We start from the raw sequence: 20,415 nt of genomic DNA, 5'->3' as shown, positions 1-20,415 counted from the left end.
TATTACTACAATAAGCAATACTGGAAAATACACATATGTCAGACACAACGGACGTTATTTATGATGTTACGAGACACGTATGAAAAATGCCATCTTATGGCTAGGTGTATCGTATCGTTCGCGCTTATTTTGCTATACGGTAGATTCACTCTAGAACAATAATTATTATCGGCATATAATGATGTTATAATCACCATTTTTAGTATCGACCTCTGTCTGCCTTCGGGGTGGATTCGTGGGTACCCAGCCACAGTTTGGACCCGGATGTATGTACAGGTGTCACTGTGTGGGTGATGTACAGTGTGACTATGTTACGGGGGAATGTACCGGGGGATGTGCTGCAGGCTGGATGGGACCTGGTTGTCAGTATGGTAGGTTATTTTTGGTGAATATTTCACTCTATCTCAGCCATTTATTTTGAACACCGGTACAAATGTGATCATACTATTATATTTTGATAAGATTTCATATATTTTGTGCATGCGAGGTGGATTCAAGGACAACCGAAATGTATAGGACCCACGGTACTAATTATACGGAAGAACTGTGAACCAGTCTAGAAATGGGTGAACAAATAATAGAGCATTTACGGGTTTGGTGGTCCATAATTTGGTCAATAATGAAAATTAAAATTTTTAGTAAAATTATCTTTTGAGAGCTTATCCTATATGTAAATAAAAAAATATAGACATATTTCTACTGATGCAATTTTAGTACTTTTACATACTTGACTCAGGAGTACCCAATAATGAAAGTAGTATTTCATGCACATGTATGTAAACAAAGTGCCGCGGCTCATATTGTGATCTCCACACATAAGCTTGCACCAAGGTTAGATGTGCATGGAGAATTATAGGTCTCATCATCAGCACCCAGAAATGTTAAGTTATTGAATTTTGAATATGATAGTGTTTCCATATGTTTACCATTGAAGTTGAATTAGTACCGTGAGTCCTATAGGAATAGTCATGCTATACTTCGATATCCTAACGTTCTTATTAGGGATTTCGACAATGTTTTTGTTTTAATTGATAGCAAGCTTAAGATATTAAGTATTGTGTAGTGAACCATTTTCTAAGGAATCAATTAAAAGAAAATATTGTATATTATTTAGTATCAAGTAAACTTTATATAAACGGGGTTGAGTATTTCTAGATCCATACTCTTTTGATTCATTCTTGTTTGCTTAAATAACCATTCTTAGCGTATGAAACTTCAATAAAACTATATCTCAGACAACTACTTCATCCTTTTATATATTTATCGGTATTGAAATATGAAACACAAACACCATTTTTATGAAACATTGTCTCTTTTGCTTATGCGAGTCGCGTCTTTTTACAGTGTCCTTAAGAACGTACAGTCTTTCGTATCAATTCCCCGTTATAAACAACGTTTGATTCAAACTGAATAATAAATTATTACAGATATAATTATATATTTTTTTGCATAAGACTAAACCGTAACTAGGTATAGCACTTTATCTCTCATTATTTTAATAATAATAATAATAATAATAATAATAATAATAATAATTCCCAGCATGGATAATGCAATATTTGATTTGAGAGAGAGAGAGAGAGAGAGAGAGAGAGAGAGAGAGAAAGTAATATTAATAAATTGGAGGTAACTAAGCAGGTTACAGGAATATGAATGACAAATAAGCTCCCTTTCTTAGGTCTGCTGCAGTCCTTCAGACAGAGAACGTGTCACTGGTTCCAAACAATCTAAAATTTACAAGTATCCAAATATTTACAAAAAGGAAGATTTTAAAAGTTGGGGGTCGTGGTTTCATATTAATCATATGATTGTTGGCAATGTTAACCTGTCGTATCACAGGGGATATTGCATACAACAAACAAGTCCAGCAATTTGTGTATGGTAGCAATATGTTAATCAACGGAAGAAATGCAACTGATGGACTTATTGGAGGTAACTAAGCAGGATACAAGAATATGAATCACAAGTAAGCTCCCTTTCTTAGGTCTGCTGCAGTCCTTCAGACAGAGAACGTGTCACCACTGGTTCCAAACAATCTAATATATACAAGTATCCGGATATTTTAAACGTGGAAGATTTTAAAGGTTGGGGGTCGTGGTTTCATATTAATCATATGATTGTTGGCAATGTTAATCTGTCTTATCACAGGGGATATTGCATACAACAAACAAGTCCAGCAATTATTGTTTGGTAGCAATACGTCAATCAGCGGAAGGAATGCAACAGACGGACTCCTTGGAACCTGTATTGGGTCAACAGCACGGATGGAAGTAGATCTGAATGCTACGTACAGAATATCTGGACTCGTCATCAATTCGAGCAATGGAGGTAATAATTATAATAATGCTAATCACATCTAGAAGAAATGTGCGAAGTTCTTTTATTTTTCAATAGACTATTAAAACAAATACTTTTCTCACACACCAACGGACCAATTAAATATAGACGGTTCACGATTTGCTATGAATAAATGAATTAAGATAGAATCTATTCTTGACAGTGAGAAACACAATTGACTTTAGAATTGCATTTAAATTTGAAAGAATGTTTTCATATCTGTTTTTGAAATCATAATGATATGGATAGAATTTAACAAACTTAGTTAAATCGTAGCTAAATCATAGAGGAGTATGAACTGTTCATATGGGAAAGTCTTTTAAAAATTCGTGAGTGAAGAATACATTTGTTTATTTTCGATAAAGAAGAGATTATTTAATTTAGATAATTGAGTTCATTCGATGATATGTTGTCTTTTCTACTTTTGAAAATGTGTAAAATTGAATTTTGTATGACAGGTTTTACTAAGAACGGTTCTTCTCACCTTAAAGGTTCAAGCAACAACGTTCTGCAATCGTTTGAAAAGGACAACATGAACGGTATCCTAAAAATAAATGCTTAGAATAAGCTGGATTAATTTCACAGAAAGTTCCTTCCATACAAAGATTTTCGTTTTTGTTTCTCAAATACCTGTATGGATTTTAGTCATACTAGGTTGAATTTGAATTTCAGCGGGCTTACATGGTTTTGAAGTTACCGTCGGAAATTCTTCTTTAAATCAAACTTCGGAGATCGCTCAAACTTGCTTCAAACAAAATACCACGGAACAGTTGAAAACAGAAATCCACGTAGTATGTACAGCCGAGATAGTAGGACGATATTTAGTCATTAGAACTCCAGATAATGCCACGAGAACGACTATATGTGATGTCAGAGTTTATGGAGGTGAGTCAGGAAAATGGTATTCTGTGTACATGCCTAGCAAAACTGACATTTAATTACCCTACACCCACAACACACAGTAGATACATCTGGAGAATAACACTACCTGTAAATTGGCCACTGAAAATCTTTACGAAGCCTCTTTTCATTTTGACAAAAAGAAAAAGAAACAAAAATATATGTTAAGATGATACATTCATTTATTCAGAAGCGAAGGCATCATGTAATACAAGTTAGATCTCCTAAAAGAAACAGACTTTTTTATTAGTGAAACATGATATTTCTATAAATTATCTCATACGTAACTTCGTCTTCACCTTTTCCACCCTCTCTTGTCGGAAAGGGATGAATTTTTGGTTCCTTAGTTTAGCCTGCATTGCGCCATTCAGACAGAGCTCGAGGGAATACTGATATAACCTACTTGAGTAAACAAATTATATTTGCTGACGTTTTATTGCACCCTTCGTCTGGTTATATAATCAAGTGATTACAATTTGAATTACTGAATGATTCGGTTGTGCGATGTTTTGAAAAATATACTCTGATATTGTTTTAATAACATTTAATGAACATCCATTGTACAAAATTGTGCATATTTATATATTACTCACCTATATATTTTGGAGTTTTGCTTAAATCTCCAGGTAGAAGCCTGGCGTACGGACGCAATGCCAGTCAAAGTACTACAGATAATGGAGACACTGGAGAAGCTGTGGCATCACGTGCTTTAGATGGTAATGTTACTACTAATTTCCCGTCTAGATCGTGCACTCATACGAAGGAGGAAACGTCAACATGGTGGAGAGTAAATCTGGAATTGGTTTACGATATCAAGAGAATAGTACTATATGGCAGAGAAGAAAGCTGTTGTGTCGGTATGCATTGGTCAACCAAGTCAAATTGTATTTGCCTTTGTACACCTATATAGCTTATAATTATTTGGCAACTTTACGTAGAGGCAAAATGTAATAGAATATTCATCTTTAAAATGGAAAACATTTTTAGTATGTTCTGTATGTGTTCTCTTTATGGTATTGCACAGAGGTAAATACGTTTATCACTTCACATAACGAACATATCACATTGAACATCTTTAAATATTGTTAAACCAATTTCTACAGCACATGGAATGATTCTTTTCATATGGACCATTTCGATTGTATAATATTGTAGACATTAAATTCTCAACGTATGCAAAAATATGTAAATGGAGATAACGTGCTCCATCCATGCCAGGGATAATCCTGACTCCGGATTGTAGTTCTATAATTTGTACTTTCCATACCAATACATTCAACTCTTTCTAACAAAACAAACTGAGACATAATGAAAACGTATGCAGTATCATCTTCATTAACCAAGGTTGCGATGTGTTAATCCTATCTACACCTTGACGAATCGATCAGATGTTTTAGTATTTTGTCCTAGCGATATCTATTGGATTTCATGAGTTTTCTCCCTTAGTATGTACCGTAAACGATGAAATAGCATATAACAGCGGTGCATCGTATACATCGGCTGAAAGTGGTGGACGCAATTGACTTCAAACGGATACTTTAAGTTTAACATTTAACGTTGTACAAACAGAGACCGGCGGTGGAAACTGGTTCATTTATTAGTCTGTGATCTCCTTGTCTAATCATATAGGGACAGTGTTCAAATTTGAACAGCTTGATTTTGGTTGGATGCCATTTATCGTAGCGCATCCATTGAAACTGACAGATCCGAAGCACTGAACTATCTGATCGATTCCCCAAAGTATCGATATGGTTAATATATCGGAATATTGGCTAGCGAAGATGTTGCAGTAGCTGAATTTAAGAGGTTTCAGCAAATTATGCTTCTCGTACTGAAAATCCAAAAAGTGTTTATATATATATATATATATATATATATATATATATATATATATATATATATATATATATATATATATATATATGAATCATAATGTCTGATTATACAAACTCACTTATTAGCATCAGCAAATAACATCAACGACGATCGAGTGCATTTTTTTCCCTGAAAAAATGTCACACCATATTATTATCACGGTGTGCGTTTTCAATCGATTGCGATCAAATTAGTTTGGTGTATTTTAGGTTTAGTATTGTATAGCACAACAACACAAGTTGGTCTTTTTCCGAGGCAATTTGAGGAATGTTCCCAGACCAAAGACACACCACTGCAGCCGATCCAGGTACATCGGATAGTAAAAGTCGAACAGGCCCACATTTTGAATTGGGTTTGACACATCAACTAGCCTGCTGATTTAAGCGCAGCAGGTCTGATTCTCGATATATATATATATATATATATATATATATATATATATATATATATATATATATATATATATATATATATATATATATATATATATATATATATATCTTGTGGTTTCTAGTAATTACCGCAAATGTACATGATGGTCATTTCAGGAAGGTTGTCTGGCTTCTCGGTGTCATTTGCGACAAACGACACTTTCAACCCGGTGTTTAAGTATCCAGAGGAAACCCCAATGGTGATAACGGAAATAACAACATTATCTGACAATTTAGCAGAACATGTGGAGATCAGCTTAAGGAATAGGACCAACTCTACAGCTTTAACCCTATGTGAAGTTTTCGTCTTCGGAGGTAAGGATAGTGGGATCGCTGAATCAAATACAGCTGCATTTCGTAACAAAACCACACCATGCTATTTGTAGGACACCCAGGGTGTTATTCAACACGCTATTCGTAAGATAGGAAAACGAAGCGCCTGAGATGTGGGGCTCTATGGTATAAAAGTTAATTTCTAAGGACTCTAGATTGCTAAATTTTATTTTCTAAGGAATGTGCCATGTTGGCTTCATTCCGGTTCTCCAAGTAAACTTGAATTCAGTCCCTACCTCTTCCCATGATGTCATATCGTCACGTATGTCTGTCGAGAAATGTTGGGATGCGCACGTTTCAGACGAGTCTACATTCTTGTATTATTTCCATATTATTGTACCTGCAAACATGTTTCAAACGTATTCAATATAAGATAGATATTAATTGAATCAAACATGTTGTCATGAGAATTCTATATTTTATTGAAACAAATAAATTTATTTTCATTCATAATTTATATCAACCTATAGAGGACGGTCAAGCTTAATAACTGGAAATACTGAAGCTGCCGGTGGCATAAGAGAGTAAAAATATAACAATAAAACATAAATGTATCTATAAACCTAAGAAGTATACCAGTGCAAGTAGAGCGTTTGCAAAATACATACGCTTGCGCTCCCAAATCTTTGTTTCAAAGATTCCAAGAAATATGTGATTCATTGGTGAGGTACCAGAAGGGTACGAAAAGATACAGTTTAAGTTACCGTGTGAGGATCACGTTTGTATTCAAATTATGACCCAGGGGTCGGGTCACAGGGTGTTTAAGATGGACCCAGAAGCCAATGCCAACTATATATATATATATATATATATATATATATATATATATATATATATATATATATATATATAGATAGATAGATAGATAGATATGTGTGTGTGTCTGTGTGTCTGTGTGTGTATTTTGACATGCCCATGCCAATTAAGTGTCTGTAAGGGTACAGGGTGGGGTTTTGAATAGGAAATATGTTATAAGCTTTTGGCTACATCCGTCACGGTAAGAAAACATGCAGAAGCCAAGGACAGTTGAGAATTTGAAATTCGTCCTTTTACTCCCAATAAGTACATACTGCAAAAGATATAAGTTGGGGAGCATGACCGATGGCTCTCATTCAATTGTGCCATATGACCTGGGGTTATTCTTAGATCGGTGATCACACACATCTATTTGAGACTGATTGATCTCATAATTTAGAAGCTGTTTGTCGAATGATAACGTAGTATTTCTGAATTTTACTTGTTATTTTAGTTAACGTGAGTTCTTCTAACATAATATATTGCAATGCATTCAAAACCCCGGTCAACGGATTTACATGTTTCGCTTTTCTCGTTATACTCCATTCAAATCACGTATTTTTTTTATTTTAAATGATCGCTGGTATTACGCATGAAATTAAAATTGTAAGTAGCAGTTCATGAGAATTTTGATCTTGTAAGTTCAACATAAATACTAAAACGTTCACAAGAAACTGTTAGATTCATCTCTCTCTAACCCTCTCTCTCTCTCTCTCTCTCTCTCCACAATGCAGTATGGTCTACGAAACAATAACGAACATGCTGTGTCAGACAAATCAACAAATTAAAGGCCTCTTTTTCGTTTAAACTGATGGACCATTCTAGCACAGATTTTAAAAAATAAATAAAATGACTTTTTTAGCATTGATTTTTGCTTGTATGAAACTGTGCCAAATTCTATACAATCCATTTGATTATGTTAAGGGTTTATGGATACATTTAAGGCATATAAAGTTAAAATAACAAATCGCGAAGGAGAACAGCTTGTGTCAGGTTGTTATCCGACTTGTTTCAATATTACTAACCTAATACATCTTCCACAAATGAGATTATTTTATCCCCTGTCTTTCGAGAGTTTGATTTTCGTGGTCAATTTACTTAGAACGACAACACAAAAATGTAATTACCAATAAAATGATGATCGCATGTAAATATGTACTCATGATAAATTATGTCGAATAAAAGTCATATCACCAGGTGAAACGTTAGTATAATTGAATATCTGTTAGCCATGAGTAAGATCTACTTCTAATGATAATAAGGTATTAACTTATAGTTTATTTAAAAAATATTTTGTATTGTTTGACAAAACTTCAAACATTATATATTATGGCAAATCGACACGTTCCATTTCTTCTTGTACATTTCCGCAAAATATGGTATATTCCTTATCGAAGATATGTTAAACAGCAGAACCGTTTTCGATCGTAGGAAATAAATTAGGTCACAGTGAGTATGACCATTTATTTCACGATCAGATAAGTATCTTGCTGTGTAAGAATCGAATGCGATGGAGGTTAATTATTTGATATTTCCTCTAAATCTTCTTCGCGAAGAAAACAATCTTCCCGCTCGGCTGCTCTTTTCAAAATGTATTTAAAATTCTTCAAGTCATAACTATCCATTATTATTATGTTAGAATGCCATTAGATGTTGTTTGTCAACTGAATCGGTAAAGCTTTAACAAAATCAGATGGATATTTCAATCAATGAATTGATGTATTGTTCAGATAATTTATGTTTGTAGGATAGTCGAGTTTAATATATTGTCTGCTTACATGTTAATATTGTTCTTTGTAGACTGCCAGAACAACGTATGTGGATGGACATGTGACACTTACTGCTACTGCGATGGACCCATTGACAAAGATAATAAAATACAGGCCAAATGTCCAGGACGTTGTACAACCGGATGGTGGGGATACTCCTGCAATAATACGTGTGATACAAATTGCATAGGCAACACATGCAATCAAAGTGACGGACATTGTATGGAATGTTCTCCTGGAAAATGGGGTCATTTATGCGAAAAAAACTGCACAAACTGCTTTAATGGAACAGAATGTGATATCTCCAACGGGATATGTATTGTTGGCTGTTTAACAGGTCTTTATGGCGTCAACTGTAGTAAACACTGCGGACATTGTGCTGGTGACGGATCTTGTAATAGATCAACTGGAGTTTGTATCATTGGTTGTCAGCCTGGATGGCAGGACCAAAATTGCTCCATCGGTTGGTGGATATATTTAGCATATGCATTGGTTTAGATATATATTATTTATATGTTACTACATCAGGTAAAAAAAACTTGTCGGATTCAGCAATTTTAAGAAAACTTTGATTATTTCAACTTGATATCATATTCATCATGATCATGCTTATTGTTATTATTATCTTTTCGTATTATTGTTGTTTTTGCGACCGTGGGAAATAATTTAGGCTGCCATTTCGATGGTACGTGTTGTGACAGTATATCATAAGGCGAAAGTCTCTCTTGAATTGGAATGCTGTGTTACGTCATACGTTTTAGGAGTTGGTATGTTGACTCTGTTTAGGTACGGGCGAAGTCAAGCCCGATTCAGCCTTTTTGTAACTTATTGGTTCTATTTTGAGAGGGAGATGTTATTGGTTAGAGATTGTCGACCATGTAAATGAAAGTTTTCACCCCAAAATAAGTGTAGTATTTTGTTTTACATAAGAGAAAGAAAGAGATAGAGAGAAAGGAGGATATCTTAAAATTGACTATTATGATTTATGTCTAAAGCATTTCATGTGATGCTTGATTATATCTATCTGTCTGTCAGTGTGTGTACATTTTCGAAATGGAAAGAAAGGGATGCTTACTGTTTGTTGACTTTCTTAATACATGGTAGCTACAAACCATAAATAATGATAATAATCTAGGATATGACACTTAAAAACAACGTATAATTGCCTATGTCAAAGACAACATGTGAATCTGGTGAACAAAAGAAAACATGAACTTTGTTTAGCTTTTGAGAAATGTAAATATTTTGTACCTTGAAAGAAATAAATGGGGATAATATTTTACCCTGGACCATATTAACAGCAAAATAAAATCCTGCCAACTTCGTGTGAAATCTACGTTTATATAAATCCTTGCGGGTATAGCATACAACTTTTGCTGTGCAGGATTAGATAATACCCCGAGAATCAAAAGTATGAGAGAAGCTGAAAGAATGAAACACTTGACCAGATAATTCTCAGTTTGTCGACTTGCCTGACAGATCTTTTCAACAAAAGGTAACTGCGATCTTATGAATTATCATCAGCCGTGCAAAAAATTAATACTGGGGAATTAGGTAATATGACAATGTAGTACATCATCGGAAGTCTAGTCATCATAAATGTGTCACCCTTGCAAACTTGTCCGTGTTTAATATTTATTATTTTTACATGAAAACGAAGTGGTTATCCCTGATCCATGTTAAGCTGCATCACGTAGATGAACATTTAGTTCAACCTTTATTTCAAACTTGAACATAATCACCCTTATTTTAGAAATAGACAGAAAACAAACATTTTCAGTATATTTATTGACTGTCTATATGAAATGTGACAAAATAACCGAATTTCTAAAATATCTGCTCTGAATCTTGTGGTTTGTATTCACCTTGTCTTGAAAAAAGTCAGAAAAAGGTTAACCTTTTCTCTCACTGTTTTACAAAAGCACATATTCACAATGACATACAGACAGATAGACGCAACTTCCTATCGAATGATTAGATTTAAATGACAATGGCATCTAACATATTTGCACTGCATTAACTTTGTATTCCAAGTAGTTTGTTTCAAGTACGCTGACAGAAAACGTTGGTCGGTGTAAGCTGACAGAAAAGGAACCCCGATTTGAAACATAGCATAACAAATTAAGAACCGAATCTGGCACGCGTCTATACAAATTTTTAGTATGGGCAATGCAGAAGGACACACGTTAGTGATTAAGAACTGGCACACTCCATGTGTTACTGCATGTATTTGACAATAAATATATGATGTGACAATTATGCGAATGAATGTTTATAATTTAGAATTTACCCTTTACTTGGTAAGGTCATGAAAATAGTAACCTACCATTAATTTCTTCTTGTCATTTTATGCCGCAAAAGCCAAAAATGGTGTCCTACATATATTTCTTCTTGCCATCACTGCTACTAGTAATACTGCAACTAAGTTTTGTATGGTGTTTGAGTAAGGCCCATGCTATGATTAAACTGTGTGGTTGTCTAATGTTACTGGTTTGAAAGAAACTAGAACCAGCTGTACGTTACAAAAGATAGCTTCATTCATAACTGATTAGTTAACATCCACTGAAAATTCAAGCAAAGATATGCTTAGTCACGATAAGCGATTTCATTGACTAGAGTTAGGTGTGACAATGTATGATCTCAGTTTGACTCATTGCTTAAACCGGCTGCTGCGCAAGACGCTTTTTGTTGTTGTGCCTTGGCAAAGCCCTACTACCACTCGCATTTCCAGCCCAAATTGAGTGAACGAGTTACAGTGAGGAAGTCGGACTAGATTGAAAGTGAACTCTTTCTGGAAGCGTCTTGTCTGTAACATACTTGGCAATTATTTGGCAATTATTTTGTGAGTGTTTTCAATAAATTCCCTTCCTTAGAGCCCAGACTCGTGATTCGAAACGATGACAAAATAGAAAAGTTGATCTGTGAATGTTACGATTATCTGTTTGATTTACAATTGTTATAAAGGGACATAGTACCAAATGAATAAAAATCGAATCTAACTTTGAAACGTAGCCAACCTGTAAATCTGTTTATCTTTAGTACTTGACATCTGCACATGAAAAGGAATGGACCAGTCTTAATTCTCGTCATTTATTAATGTTTAAGTGATCGGTTTTATTGTAGAAAAATGGTGTTCATTTTTTCGAACATTTGTTTTAGCTCTCTCACTACCGCTGCGTTAAGCGCAAACACGGACAAAATGATAAATACATGCCTCGGATTAGGATATTACTCTGTGTGAACGGCATGATAGTTTTGTTTAAAATGAAGGAATGGATATTAAAGGAAATCTTTGTTAGGGTGAATATGATTTTACTTTATAAGAGGGATTAAAGGGTGGTGGTGGGGATAAATAGGAAAAGGATATGTTGATAATGGATTACAATTCTATTTATTACACTTTTTTAAATCCTACTTCGTAGGGTCAGCAGATGAATTCGTACTGGTCACTACAAGCCCAGTTATTGGTACTTTAAGATTAGTATGCTTTTTTTATAAAGGGGATTATCAGGACGGTAAGTGACAATTTTTAGTTAAAGATGCTAGACGTTAAAAAACATTGAGTGACCGATAGTTGATAAGTGTATGCTGGTAGTAGATGTCTGACTGGTGAAATATAGACAACCAGGTGCAAGATAGTAGGTAACTGCGCTCTGGATAGTAGATATCAAGGTGTTGGATAGTAGATAACTAATTAACGCAGAGTAGATATGTTTGTGCGTGTGTGTGATTTGGAATTTTAATGTAGTTTTAATAATCTTTCAGTCATATCGCTACGATGTCTACAGTGTGGCAGTTTATAGTGATGTCTACCACTGGGGCATCATTTCGCAGATATCACACAAGATTTCCAACCGAGCCACATTATCCTGACACCAGTTCTAACGCTAACCTCTTAATGCTGATTGCCTTGCGAGGCACTGTTAGTATCATTTTTATGTCTTTGGTTTGACTCAATCTCGGTTCAAAACCGAGGTGCGCATAGTAGAAAACTGCGTGTTGATAGTAAAGAATTGGTTAATGGATAGTACATAACTTGCTGATGGATAGTAGACAACTTCGTTGTGTATACAAAATAACTAAGTATTGATAGGGTTCTGAGCATAGTAGTTTGTTGTGCTGTTAAAAATAGATGGGACAATTATCGAATGTGGTAGAGAACATTACCTTACAAGGGGCCTCATACCATGATTAGATGATATAAAGAATTTGATTTTGTTATCAAGCAAACCAAAACTACCATCTAAAGTGGCGGCGTAATGTTAATTTCTTTGAGGTGTTGACTCTTTTTAACACGGGATTCACGTTTGTCTCTTCAGCGCTATTCTCAACTACTAGCGACCTAGGATTATCATTACGTGAGAGAAAATATAGAAATGCATTACATTCTAATTGTATCTGATATTTTGTATGAATATTGTTTTGGATTATACTTTAAGCTTTTCTTGTATATTTTTCTTACAGCCTGTTCACAGGGGCGGTACGGTATAAATTGCAGTAATACATGTGGTAATTGCGCCAATATAACCTGTGACTCTATCAATGGGACCTGCTATTTGGGGTGTTCTGAAGGATACAGTGGAATAGGGTGCTTCAAAAGTAAGAATTTGTTCATGTACATACATCAAATTGTATCGAAATTCTCATTAGATACGCATGATAATTTAGAACTGCAATTTTACATAGTTCAAAATAAAAAATTTGAAATAAATGGAGTTGAGTCGTTTGCACGTTGACTATGGGTCAGAACGATTGTTGCTGAAAGTGCAAATAAAACATAAAAGAAACACTTCATACATGTTAAATGAATCAAACAAATCTTGTTGATTCTTGCTTTGATAAAACATGTTTTTTATTTTATTTTGTGGCAAAATCCATTTTTGCAAATGTTATTGTTTTTTAAAAACAATTTCGATGTTGACAGTTAAAAAATTTAATACGTTTTGCAGCAATCTTTAGAGAGTGAAAAAGTTTGTCAATGTATAAGGCACATTAATTTATACAGCAATATAAATAGCTTTCAAGTAATATGAATTGATAGTTACAAAAACATCCACTATACTATATGGCTATTTTTGATAGTCGGAGTTACGTTATAACTTTTTCATAACTATATTAATTATTTTCATATTCTGTAAAGAAACGATCATTCCAATTTGGATCGTTCAACTCATCAATTACACATTCCTCTGTTTATATAATCGAGATTATTTTGCAACATTTCGATGTGTGCGCTAAATTTAAAATGTTGTCAAAGATAACAAATAGTGCACAAATTGGTACAACTAAAACTATACTATTACATTTTAAGGTCTGCAACGGAACGAAACATCAACAGAATCTGTTTTGCCTATAGGTGTTCCATTGGGAGGGGCTCTCGGTGCAGCTGGCCTGATACTAATAATTATTTTGGTCGCTATCATGTTTTGGAAGAGAAGGTAGAAAAGGCTATTAAGTACTTTTACGTAAACATACATTTTTAACAAGGTCATCAATTACACAAAACACGCTGATTTAAAGGGAACCACAATATTAAAAAGACATTGAATTCCACTGTGAATGAATTACCCAAATGTTTGTTTGTTCACAATATAAATGTGTTACCTTTGGTGCTTCTTTCTATCTTACAACTGCAGTTAGATAATCAGCTAAGTTATTTCTGTACACTGGCATAAAATAGATTACCCGAGGACAGATGACATGCACAGGGTTCGTAATTTTTCGGACATTAATTCGATATGCAATGTAACGGAGATCATTCACATTTTTACTAGGACGCATACAGATAGAATAATAATTGCTTGAACAAGAATTGGTATAGTTATATAATTATCATCTTCAAAGTCTACATTTAGTAATGTATTATGCAAATAATAGCTATGATGATTTATTTTTTTTCTATTTTAGGAACGGTTCCCTTCGAGCGAAGCAGTATCAGTCGGAACAATCTGTTCCGAGTACATCAGGTTCCCAGTTTTCTTCGAATATCTACGAGAATGCTGCTGCCTTAAGACTAGGTAGTTTAATATTAATTAAGATTGGTTCGAGGGTTTGAGCAAGATTTTATAGCCTAATATAACGTTTTGTTTTGCATAAGTGTCAAGTATACAAACTTGCAAATATAAGGATATTTCGTCCAAAAAGAATCTTGTTTCTATCTGTGAGAACTGGACGAACACGTTTTAAATCTCATGGAACGGTCCATGATAACCAAATATTAATGTAACAGATTCTCGTATCAATCGTTAAGATATACTATTTCAAAATGATTGAAGATCAATAGCTTTTCTATAAGAAATAATAATTTCATACTCATGAAACATCTTATTTGAAAAGGAGCGGTCGATTATGAAAACATTGATGCCTTATCATTGCGTCATGGCATGTAAGAGAATATTGAACACCCCGTTTTTTTGTGTCATTACCAAAGCGACAAAAATAGTCAGTAACCTTATTCACATTGCCTGCAATAACATACATTCAGCGATTTATATGTGTTAGAATCGAAACATCTGAAATAATATCAAAATGATGCCTTTCTCCTATGTAGAAGAAGAACGTTCCGTTATGAAGCAAGAAAATGAAGATTCTTTTTTGAAGATAAACCGGGATAGGAAAGAAGATATACCTGTTGAAAAAGCTGAAGATGCGGGTGAAAGAAACGCTGCCGCAGATACCGAAGTCGTTGTAGAGTGTGACAATGAGGAAACCCTTGAAAACAGGGATGAAGGAGACCAGCAAAATGTTTACTACAACACAGTGAGAAATTCTAAACGAGGTGGAAAGAGAATTCCAGTTCAAGATCTCACCGAGTATATTAAGAGGGGAATTCATCGTTCAAATGGCATCGAAGAAGAATTTAAGGTGAAACGTTACCTGCTTCTTTATCTTTAATTGAGAAGACAAACTTAATTTCACGCAAATGTTATATTCCATAATTGAATTTTTTAATTTATTTCTATATATTTTACTCGATAAGGATGATAACTACAAACTAAAATGTATATGGACTGGAGCCACCTTCGGTTGTATACAATGATGTATAAATGATGATAAAATAAACGCATCAACAGTAATGTTCGTGTGTATTTACAGAATAAAAACATATACACTTAAGCAAACTAAATACTTTATAGAATGTCCATTTTCATATTCAGGAACGATCTGAATTACTTCGCAATGATTTTACATTTTCTTGCTTTCCATTGATGATTAATAATTGTCAATATTATGTTTTATGGTTTTTTCTTGAATATATTAGTTGGTTTGAGGGGTGGGTTGAGCAGGTTAAAAATACATTGTGTTTGTATACCTTATTTTCGAGAAAAGTTATAGGTGAGGTACTTTTGAATTCTTGTATACACTTTTGTTATATTTGTGTTGTTTCACATACCGATGAAGTACAGTACAAGGATGTTCTTACAATTGCATTTCTTACCAATGGCAACATTTTGAGCTCTTTCACCTATCAGAAAATACCCTTTGGGATTCTTTTTTGCAGATGCTATTGTCGGGTCCTCAACACGAAATGAATATTGCTCTAAAACCGAGAAATCGGCAGAAGAATCGCTATAAAGGAATGTATGCATGTATGTATATTTTCCCCATCATATTGTACATATTTGGTTCTATACTTGACATGGTAGGAGGAAACGCACAGAAACTTGAGAAAAGTATTCAACGGACTGAGTTATGTATGAGTCTCATAATACTGTAATGTCTTATAGCAATATATGGCTTAGCATGGTCTACAATCATATACCTAATGTAATTTACTTCATCAGCCACGCACAAAAGTGGTCAAAATAGATTATGATTTTTATATTAGCATAACAATGGTTAATTTACAACTGAGAGACATCACACAAATTATCGACATTTAACAACTTAGTTCTTCGTTTATTTTCAGATGACATGAACAGAGTTACTTTGGAGCCACTATCCGATGATCCTGATACAGATTATATCAACGCATCCTTTATAAACGCAAGATGTCTTGTCTTATTTCTAACATGTTGAAATGTCTGAATATAATGTGTCGTACAGATTACATCAACGCTTCCTTTCTAAATACAAGATGTCTTGTCTCATTTCTAACATACTGAAATGTCAGAACATGATGTGTCATACAGATTACATGAACGCTTCCTTTATAAACGCAAGATGTCTTGTCTTATTTCTAACATATTGAAATGTCAGAATATGAAGTGTCATACAGATTACATCAATGCTTCCTTTATAAATACAAGATGTCTTGTCTTCTTTCTAACATATTGAAATGTCAGAATATGATGTGTAGCCTGATACAATTATATCAACGCATCTTTTATAAACGCAAGATGTCTTGTCTTATTACTAACATATTGAAGTGTCAGAATATGATGTGTAGCCTCATACAGATTATATTTACAGGTTACAGCATTTGTTTGGGAAAATATGAACGAGTTTTTTGGATGGAAAACTGAACGAACTTGTGAGTGCAGGATATCCTTCCATCAAAACGAGTTCATATTTCCCCATACAAATGCAGTAACCTTTTTATTATATGCTCATTTTTATTCTACCTAAGGTTTAATTATATAACTAAAATACACTACAAGAAACAACGTCAATGAATGAAAACCGTATTTCGAACTAATACACAAGCGCAGATTTGTCATTACACAATGACATCATTATTAATGTGCACATAACTCCGTCCAGATAAATTTGAACTTAGTCGCGCTCTCGACATAACTTTCGAAAGAAAATGGAGTGTCTAGTTAAAGTTGAAATTTGCAGTCATATTGTGAATGAATGCGCATTGCAACAACTGATCCATTTGATCTGGAATGAATCTATTTTGGTAATTTGTTTCGGTTCGACGAAAGTTTGTGATTTTGGACTGGATTCATCTGTGCAAATTATACATGAAATACATCGGATTGAAGTGGCGCGGGAGAAGCCTGTTTACGTCCGCAAATGTATTTGTTTCTGTCATTATATGTTTCAAATCATAATTTGGGAAAATATGAAGTCTTTCAGTTGCAATTATCAAAAAGTCGCTATGAAATTTAATGGTTATTTCATTTTGAGTGCAAGAAGGAGGATGCAGTTGCACTTATAATCGAAATTACAGTACAATTTCGAAATGTGTAATCCATATTGAAAACCGATGAGATGGCTCGTGTAATTCGGATTTACATAATTAAGAAAATACATTTTGAGGAAATTCAGGATGTAAAACTGTATGTATATTTTATTTTGCCGTTCTTATACCAGCTAAAGAAAACAGTATGTGCATTGTCACTTGTATGTTATTTGTAAGGACCTAATCTTCCGTCATTTATATAATGTAGCTAACCTAAATCCGAAACATTGTATCAACGCGGAATGTGTCAAAACAGCTGGGGTTTTTTTGGCAGTCCACGAAACATGTTTTAGGTCATTCAGAAACAAATTTAAACAACCAAAACGTAAAGAGCCTCTTACGCGAGTGTACATGATTTGTTTACAAATCAAAAGTGCTGGCGTGTGAGTCCATTGTTTGTTTGCAAAAGAAAGTAGTTCCTTTATTCATGTGAATGCGATATGTGTATTGTCGCGCGCATTCAGTATCGGGGAATATTGAACGATTCTGACAATGTAAAGTTAACGGGGGAAAAATGAGCATATAATAACAACGCTTCCTTTATAAAAGCAAGACGTCTTGTCTTATTTCTAACATATTGAATATCTGAATCTGATGTGGACCTGTAAGCAAGCTTATTGTTATAAAGAGAACAGAGGGAAGGGATGAGATGTATTAAATAAAATCCTGTCATCTAATATTATTTCTATCAATCCGCTCTCAGATACATTATTTTTCTTAGTTCTTTCACTGTAAGGTTTATGCAGGATATTCCTTGATAAATGCATATTCAATATTGATGCGTTAAAACAGGTCTTTTGGTATAGGCCGAGATAAATAATAATTTATAATAATAATAATACTTTGGAAAGGAAGAAAATGATGGTATAGATGATGACGATTTGTTGTTTTGCATTTCAGGGTTACAAGAGGGAGAGAGCATATATTGCGGCTCAAGGTATGAATTTGTGACAAACATGCTTGATAAATACACTACAAGTGGAATGGTGTGAATACACGGATACCATTCACCACACAGGCTGATTTTGGTAATCTAATTCATTATATTTGTCCATTCGGGAAAGACGTCAGATCTAAAAAAAAAACAATGATTTAAATAAAATAATTACGAAACAGTGAAACAAAATTAAATTATCTTCTTGATGAACATACCTTTCGTTGTATACTTATTTATTTCTGCACCTTTTTCTTAACAACATGTATAATTCTATAAACACAGGTCGTGTTTTGATTTTATTTTGCAAAATGAATCTTCTCTTTTAATTGACTTATCAAGGAACTATCCCTTCCAATGTCACCGATTTTTGGCGGATGATTTGGCAGTATGATATCCAACAGATTGTGATGCTCACTGGATTAATAGAACAAGGAAAGGTAGGTATGGGAATATGTATAATATGATCGCGATAACAATATTTATATGAAGGATATATAACTTTGAATCTGTATGTTATGTAATTAAGTAGTGTCATACTGTGTGTTTTGCACCCAATCACCTTTTCGGGCCCTGGCCATTCACCACAGCATCTATCACTCACATGACGTGGTAAGCAAGCTAAATATAATGTGCAATACTTGGATTATCATTAACGATCCAAGGTCGTGAAACATGTTACCAAGCAGAAGCTGGGTGGATCGATGTACACAGGCTACAGCTTCGAAAAATAATAATGGCTAATAATATCGACGTATGAAAAAGTACCAGATTTAACCGATGCAGTCTATCACAGTTGGCTAATGAGTACACACACAGTTCTGTGATTGCAATATAATCTCAAACGTATGCGGTTGATATCAAACAATCAAGATCAGTTTTTGGTTGGGGTGACGATATTTCAGATGATAAACTATTTGTATGTCTGTGAGATCAAACTGCTCTCGACATTGTGGGGATTACCTCAAGGACCAGAGCAATTAAACCTGTGAGGCTATCAGTGGCACTTACGAATGCGGGTCTTAAAATACAATTGTAGTTGTTCAGGGTTATATACTGTTCGGGTTTTCGCCAACTGTTGACCCCAGTGATTTGATAACAATTGCGCCTTTAGCACCTGTGTGTTTTTCATGCAAACATAATTGATTGACACATATTAGTGTTACCATTATGCATTATTACAGACGCGTTGTTGCTCTAAAAGGGAATCCTGTCACGATACAACAATTAATTAGTGAATGACCTGACATTGAACCATAATAATAGTGAAGTCGTGCTTGGACACGTAAGAACGGTTTGCATTGATAACGTGAGAAAACCCGTTTATGCGACATATTACGGAAGTGGCCTCTGTGACATTGTTTGTGGATCGTCCACTGCAGCACCAAATGTATTCAGGGCTCTGATCTCGCGCGCAGCATCACTCGCTAAGCAAAAGCTCCAATGTGAGGCGTTGATAACATTAAAGGTACTGCTATGAATTGGAAGAAAAATCTGGGATCGAGTTGAGATCGACTATAAGAAATACTAACTCTAATAGTAACAAAGTTATGTTACGCTACTATTGACAGTAAATATGATGCCTGCGGTTGTCAAAGTCGTTAATAAAGCCGCTTAACAAAGTTTGTCCGATTTAGTGATTGTAAATCTGGAAATGGAAAGTGGATTGCAGGTTAAGACGTGACTGGTAATGCAACAAAAGCCGTTACGGCAATATATTTAACAAAATCGATAAGGAAGAAAAAAACAGCCGAATTTAATGTATATCTGATCATGCACTTGACAAGGCGTGCCTGCGTTTAGGTTAATCGAAGACAAATCGATTTTCTGTATTATCTACACTTGTCCAGAGACCCCAAGCAATTAAAAATATAATTACTAGCGCAGGACACGTCTTGGGTTTCATTGCAT

General features: G+C 34.3%; 1 protein-coding gene across 1 annotated transcript in view; it reads left to right on the top strand.

Moving 5' to 3' along the window:
• The first annotated feature begins 211 nt into the window (after positions 1-211).
• The window catches only part of LOC149770769 (uncharacterized), a 41,002-nt gene continuing 20,798 nt past the window's right edge, over positions 212-20,415 (top strand). Inside the window, exons 1-14 of the mRNA XM_089949143.1 lie at positions 212-371; positions 2,149-2,328; positions 3,010-3,222; positions 3,864-4,094; positions 5,661-5,858; positions 8,472-8,903; positions 12,905-13,039; positions 13,752-13,878; positions 14,348-14,457; positions 14,994-15,304; positions 15,942-16,029; positions 16,350-16,454; positions 18,471-18,548; positions 18,847-18,944. Of these exons, the coding sequence (XP_089805269.1) occupies positions 269-371; positions 2,149-2,328; positions 3,010-3,222; positions 3,864-4,094; positions 5,661-5,858; positions 8,472-8,903; positions 12,905-13,039; positions 13,752-13,878; positions 14,348-14,457; positions 14,994-15,304; positions 15,942-16,029; positions 16,350-16,454; positions 18,471-18,548; positions 18,847-18,944 (2,409 nt within the window). The 5' untranslated portion in view covers positions 212-268. The remainder of the gene's footprint in view (positions 372-2,148; positions 2,329-3,009; positions 3,223-3,863; positions 4,095-5,660; positions 5,859-8,471; positions 8,904-12,904; positions 13,040-13,751; positions 13,879-14,347; positions 14,458-14,993; positions 15,305-15,941; positions 16,030-16,349; positions 16,455-18,470; positions 18,549-18,846; positions 18,945-20,415) is intronic.

The sequence above is a fragment of the Sinohyriopsis cumingii genome, unplaced genomic scaffold (genome assembly GCF_028554795.1).
Source record: "Sinohyriopsis cumingii isolate HCF-2022 unplaced genomic scaffold, ASM2855479v2 utg002407l, whole genome shotgun sequence".
In the NCBI taxonomy this organism is placed as follows: domain Eukaryota; kingdom Metazoa; phylum Mollusca; class Bivalvia; order Unionida; family Unionidae; genus Sinohyriopsis; species Sinohyriopsis cumingii.
Note: the sequence above shows the minus strand (reverse complement) of the source record. Positions and strands in the feature narration are given on the sequence as shown.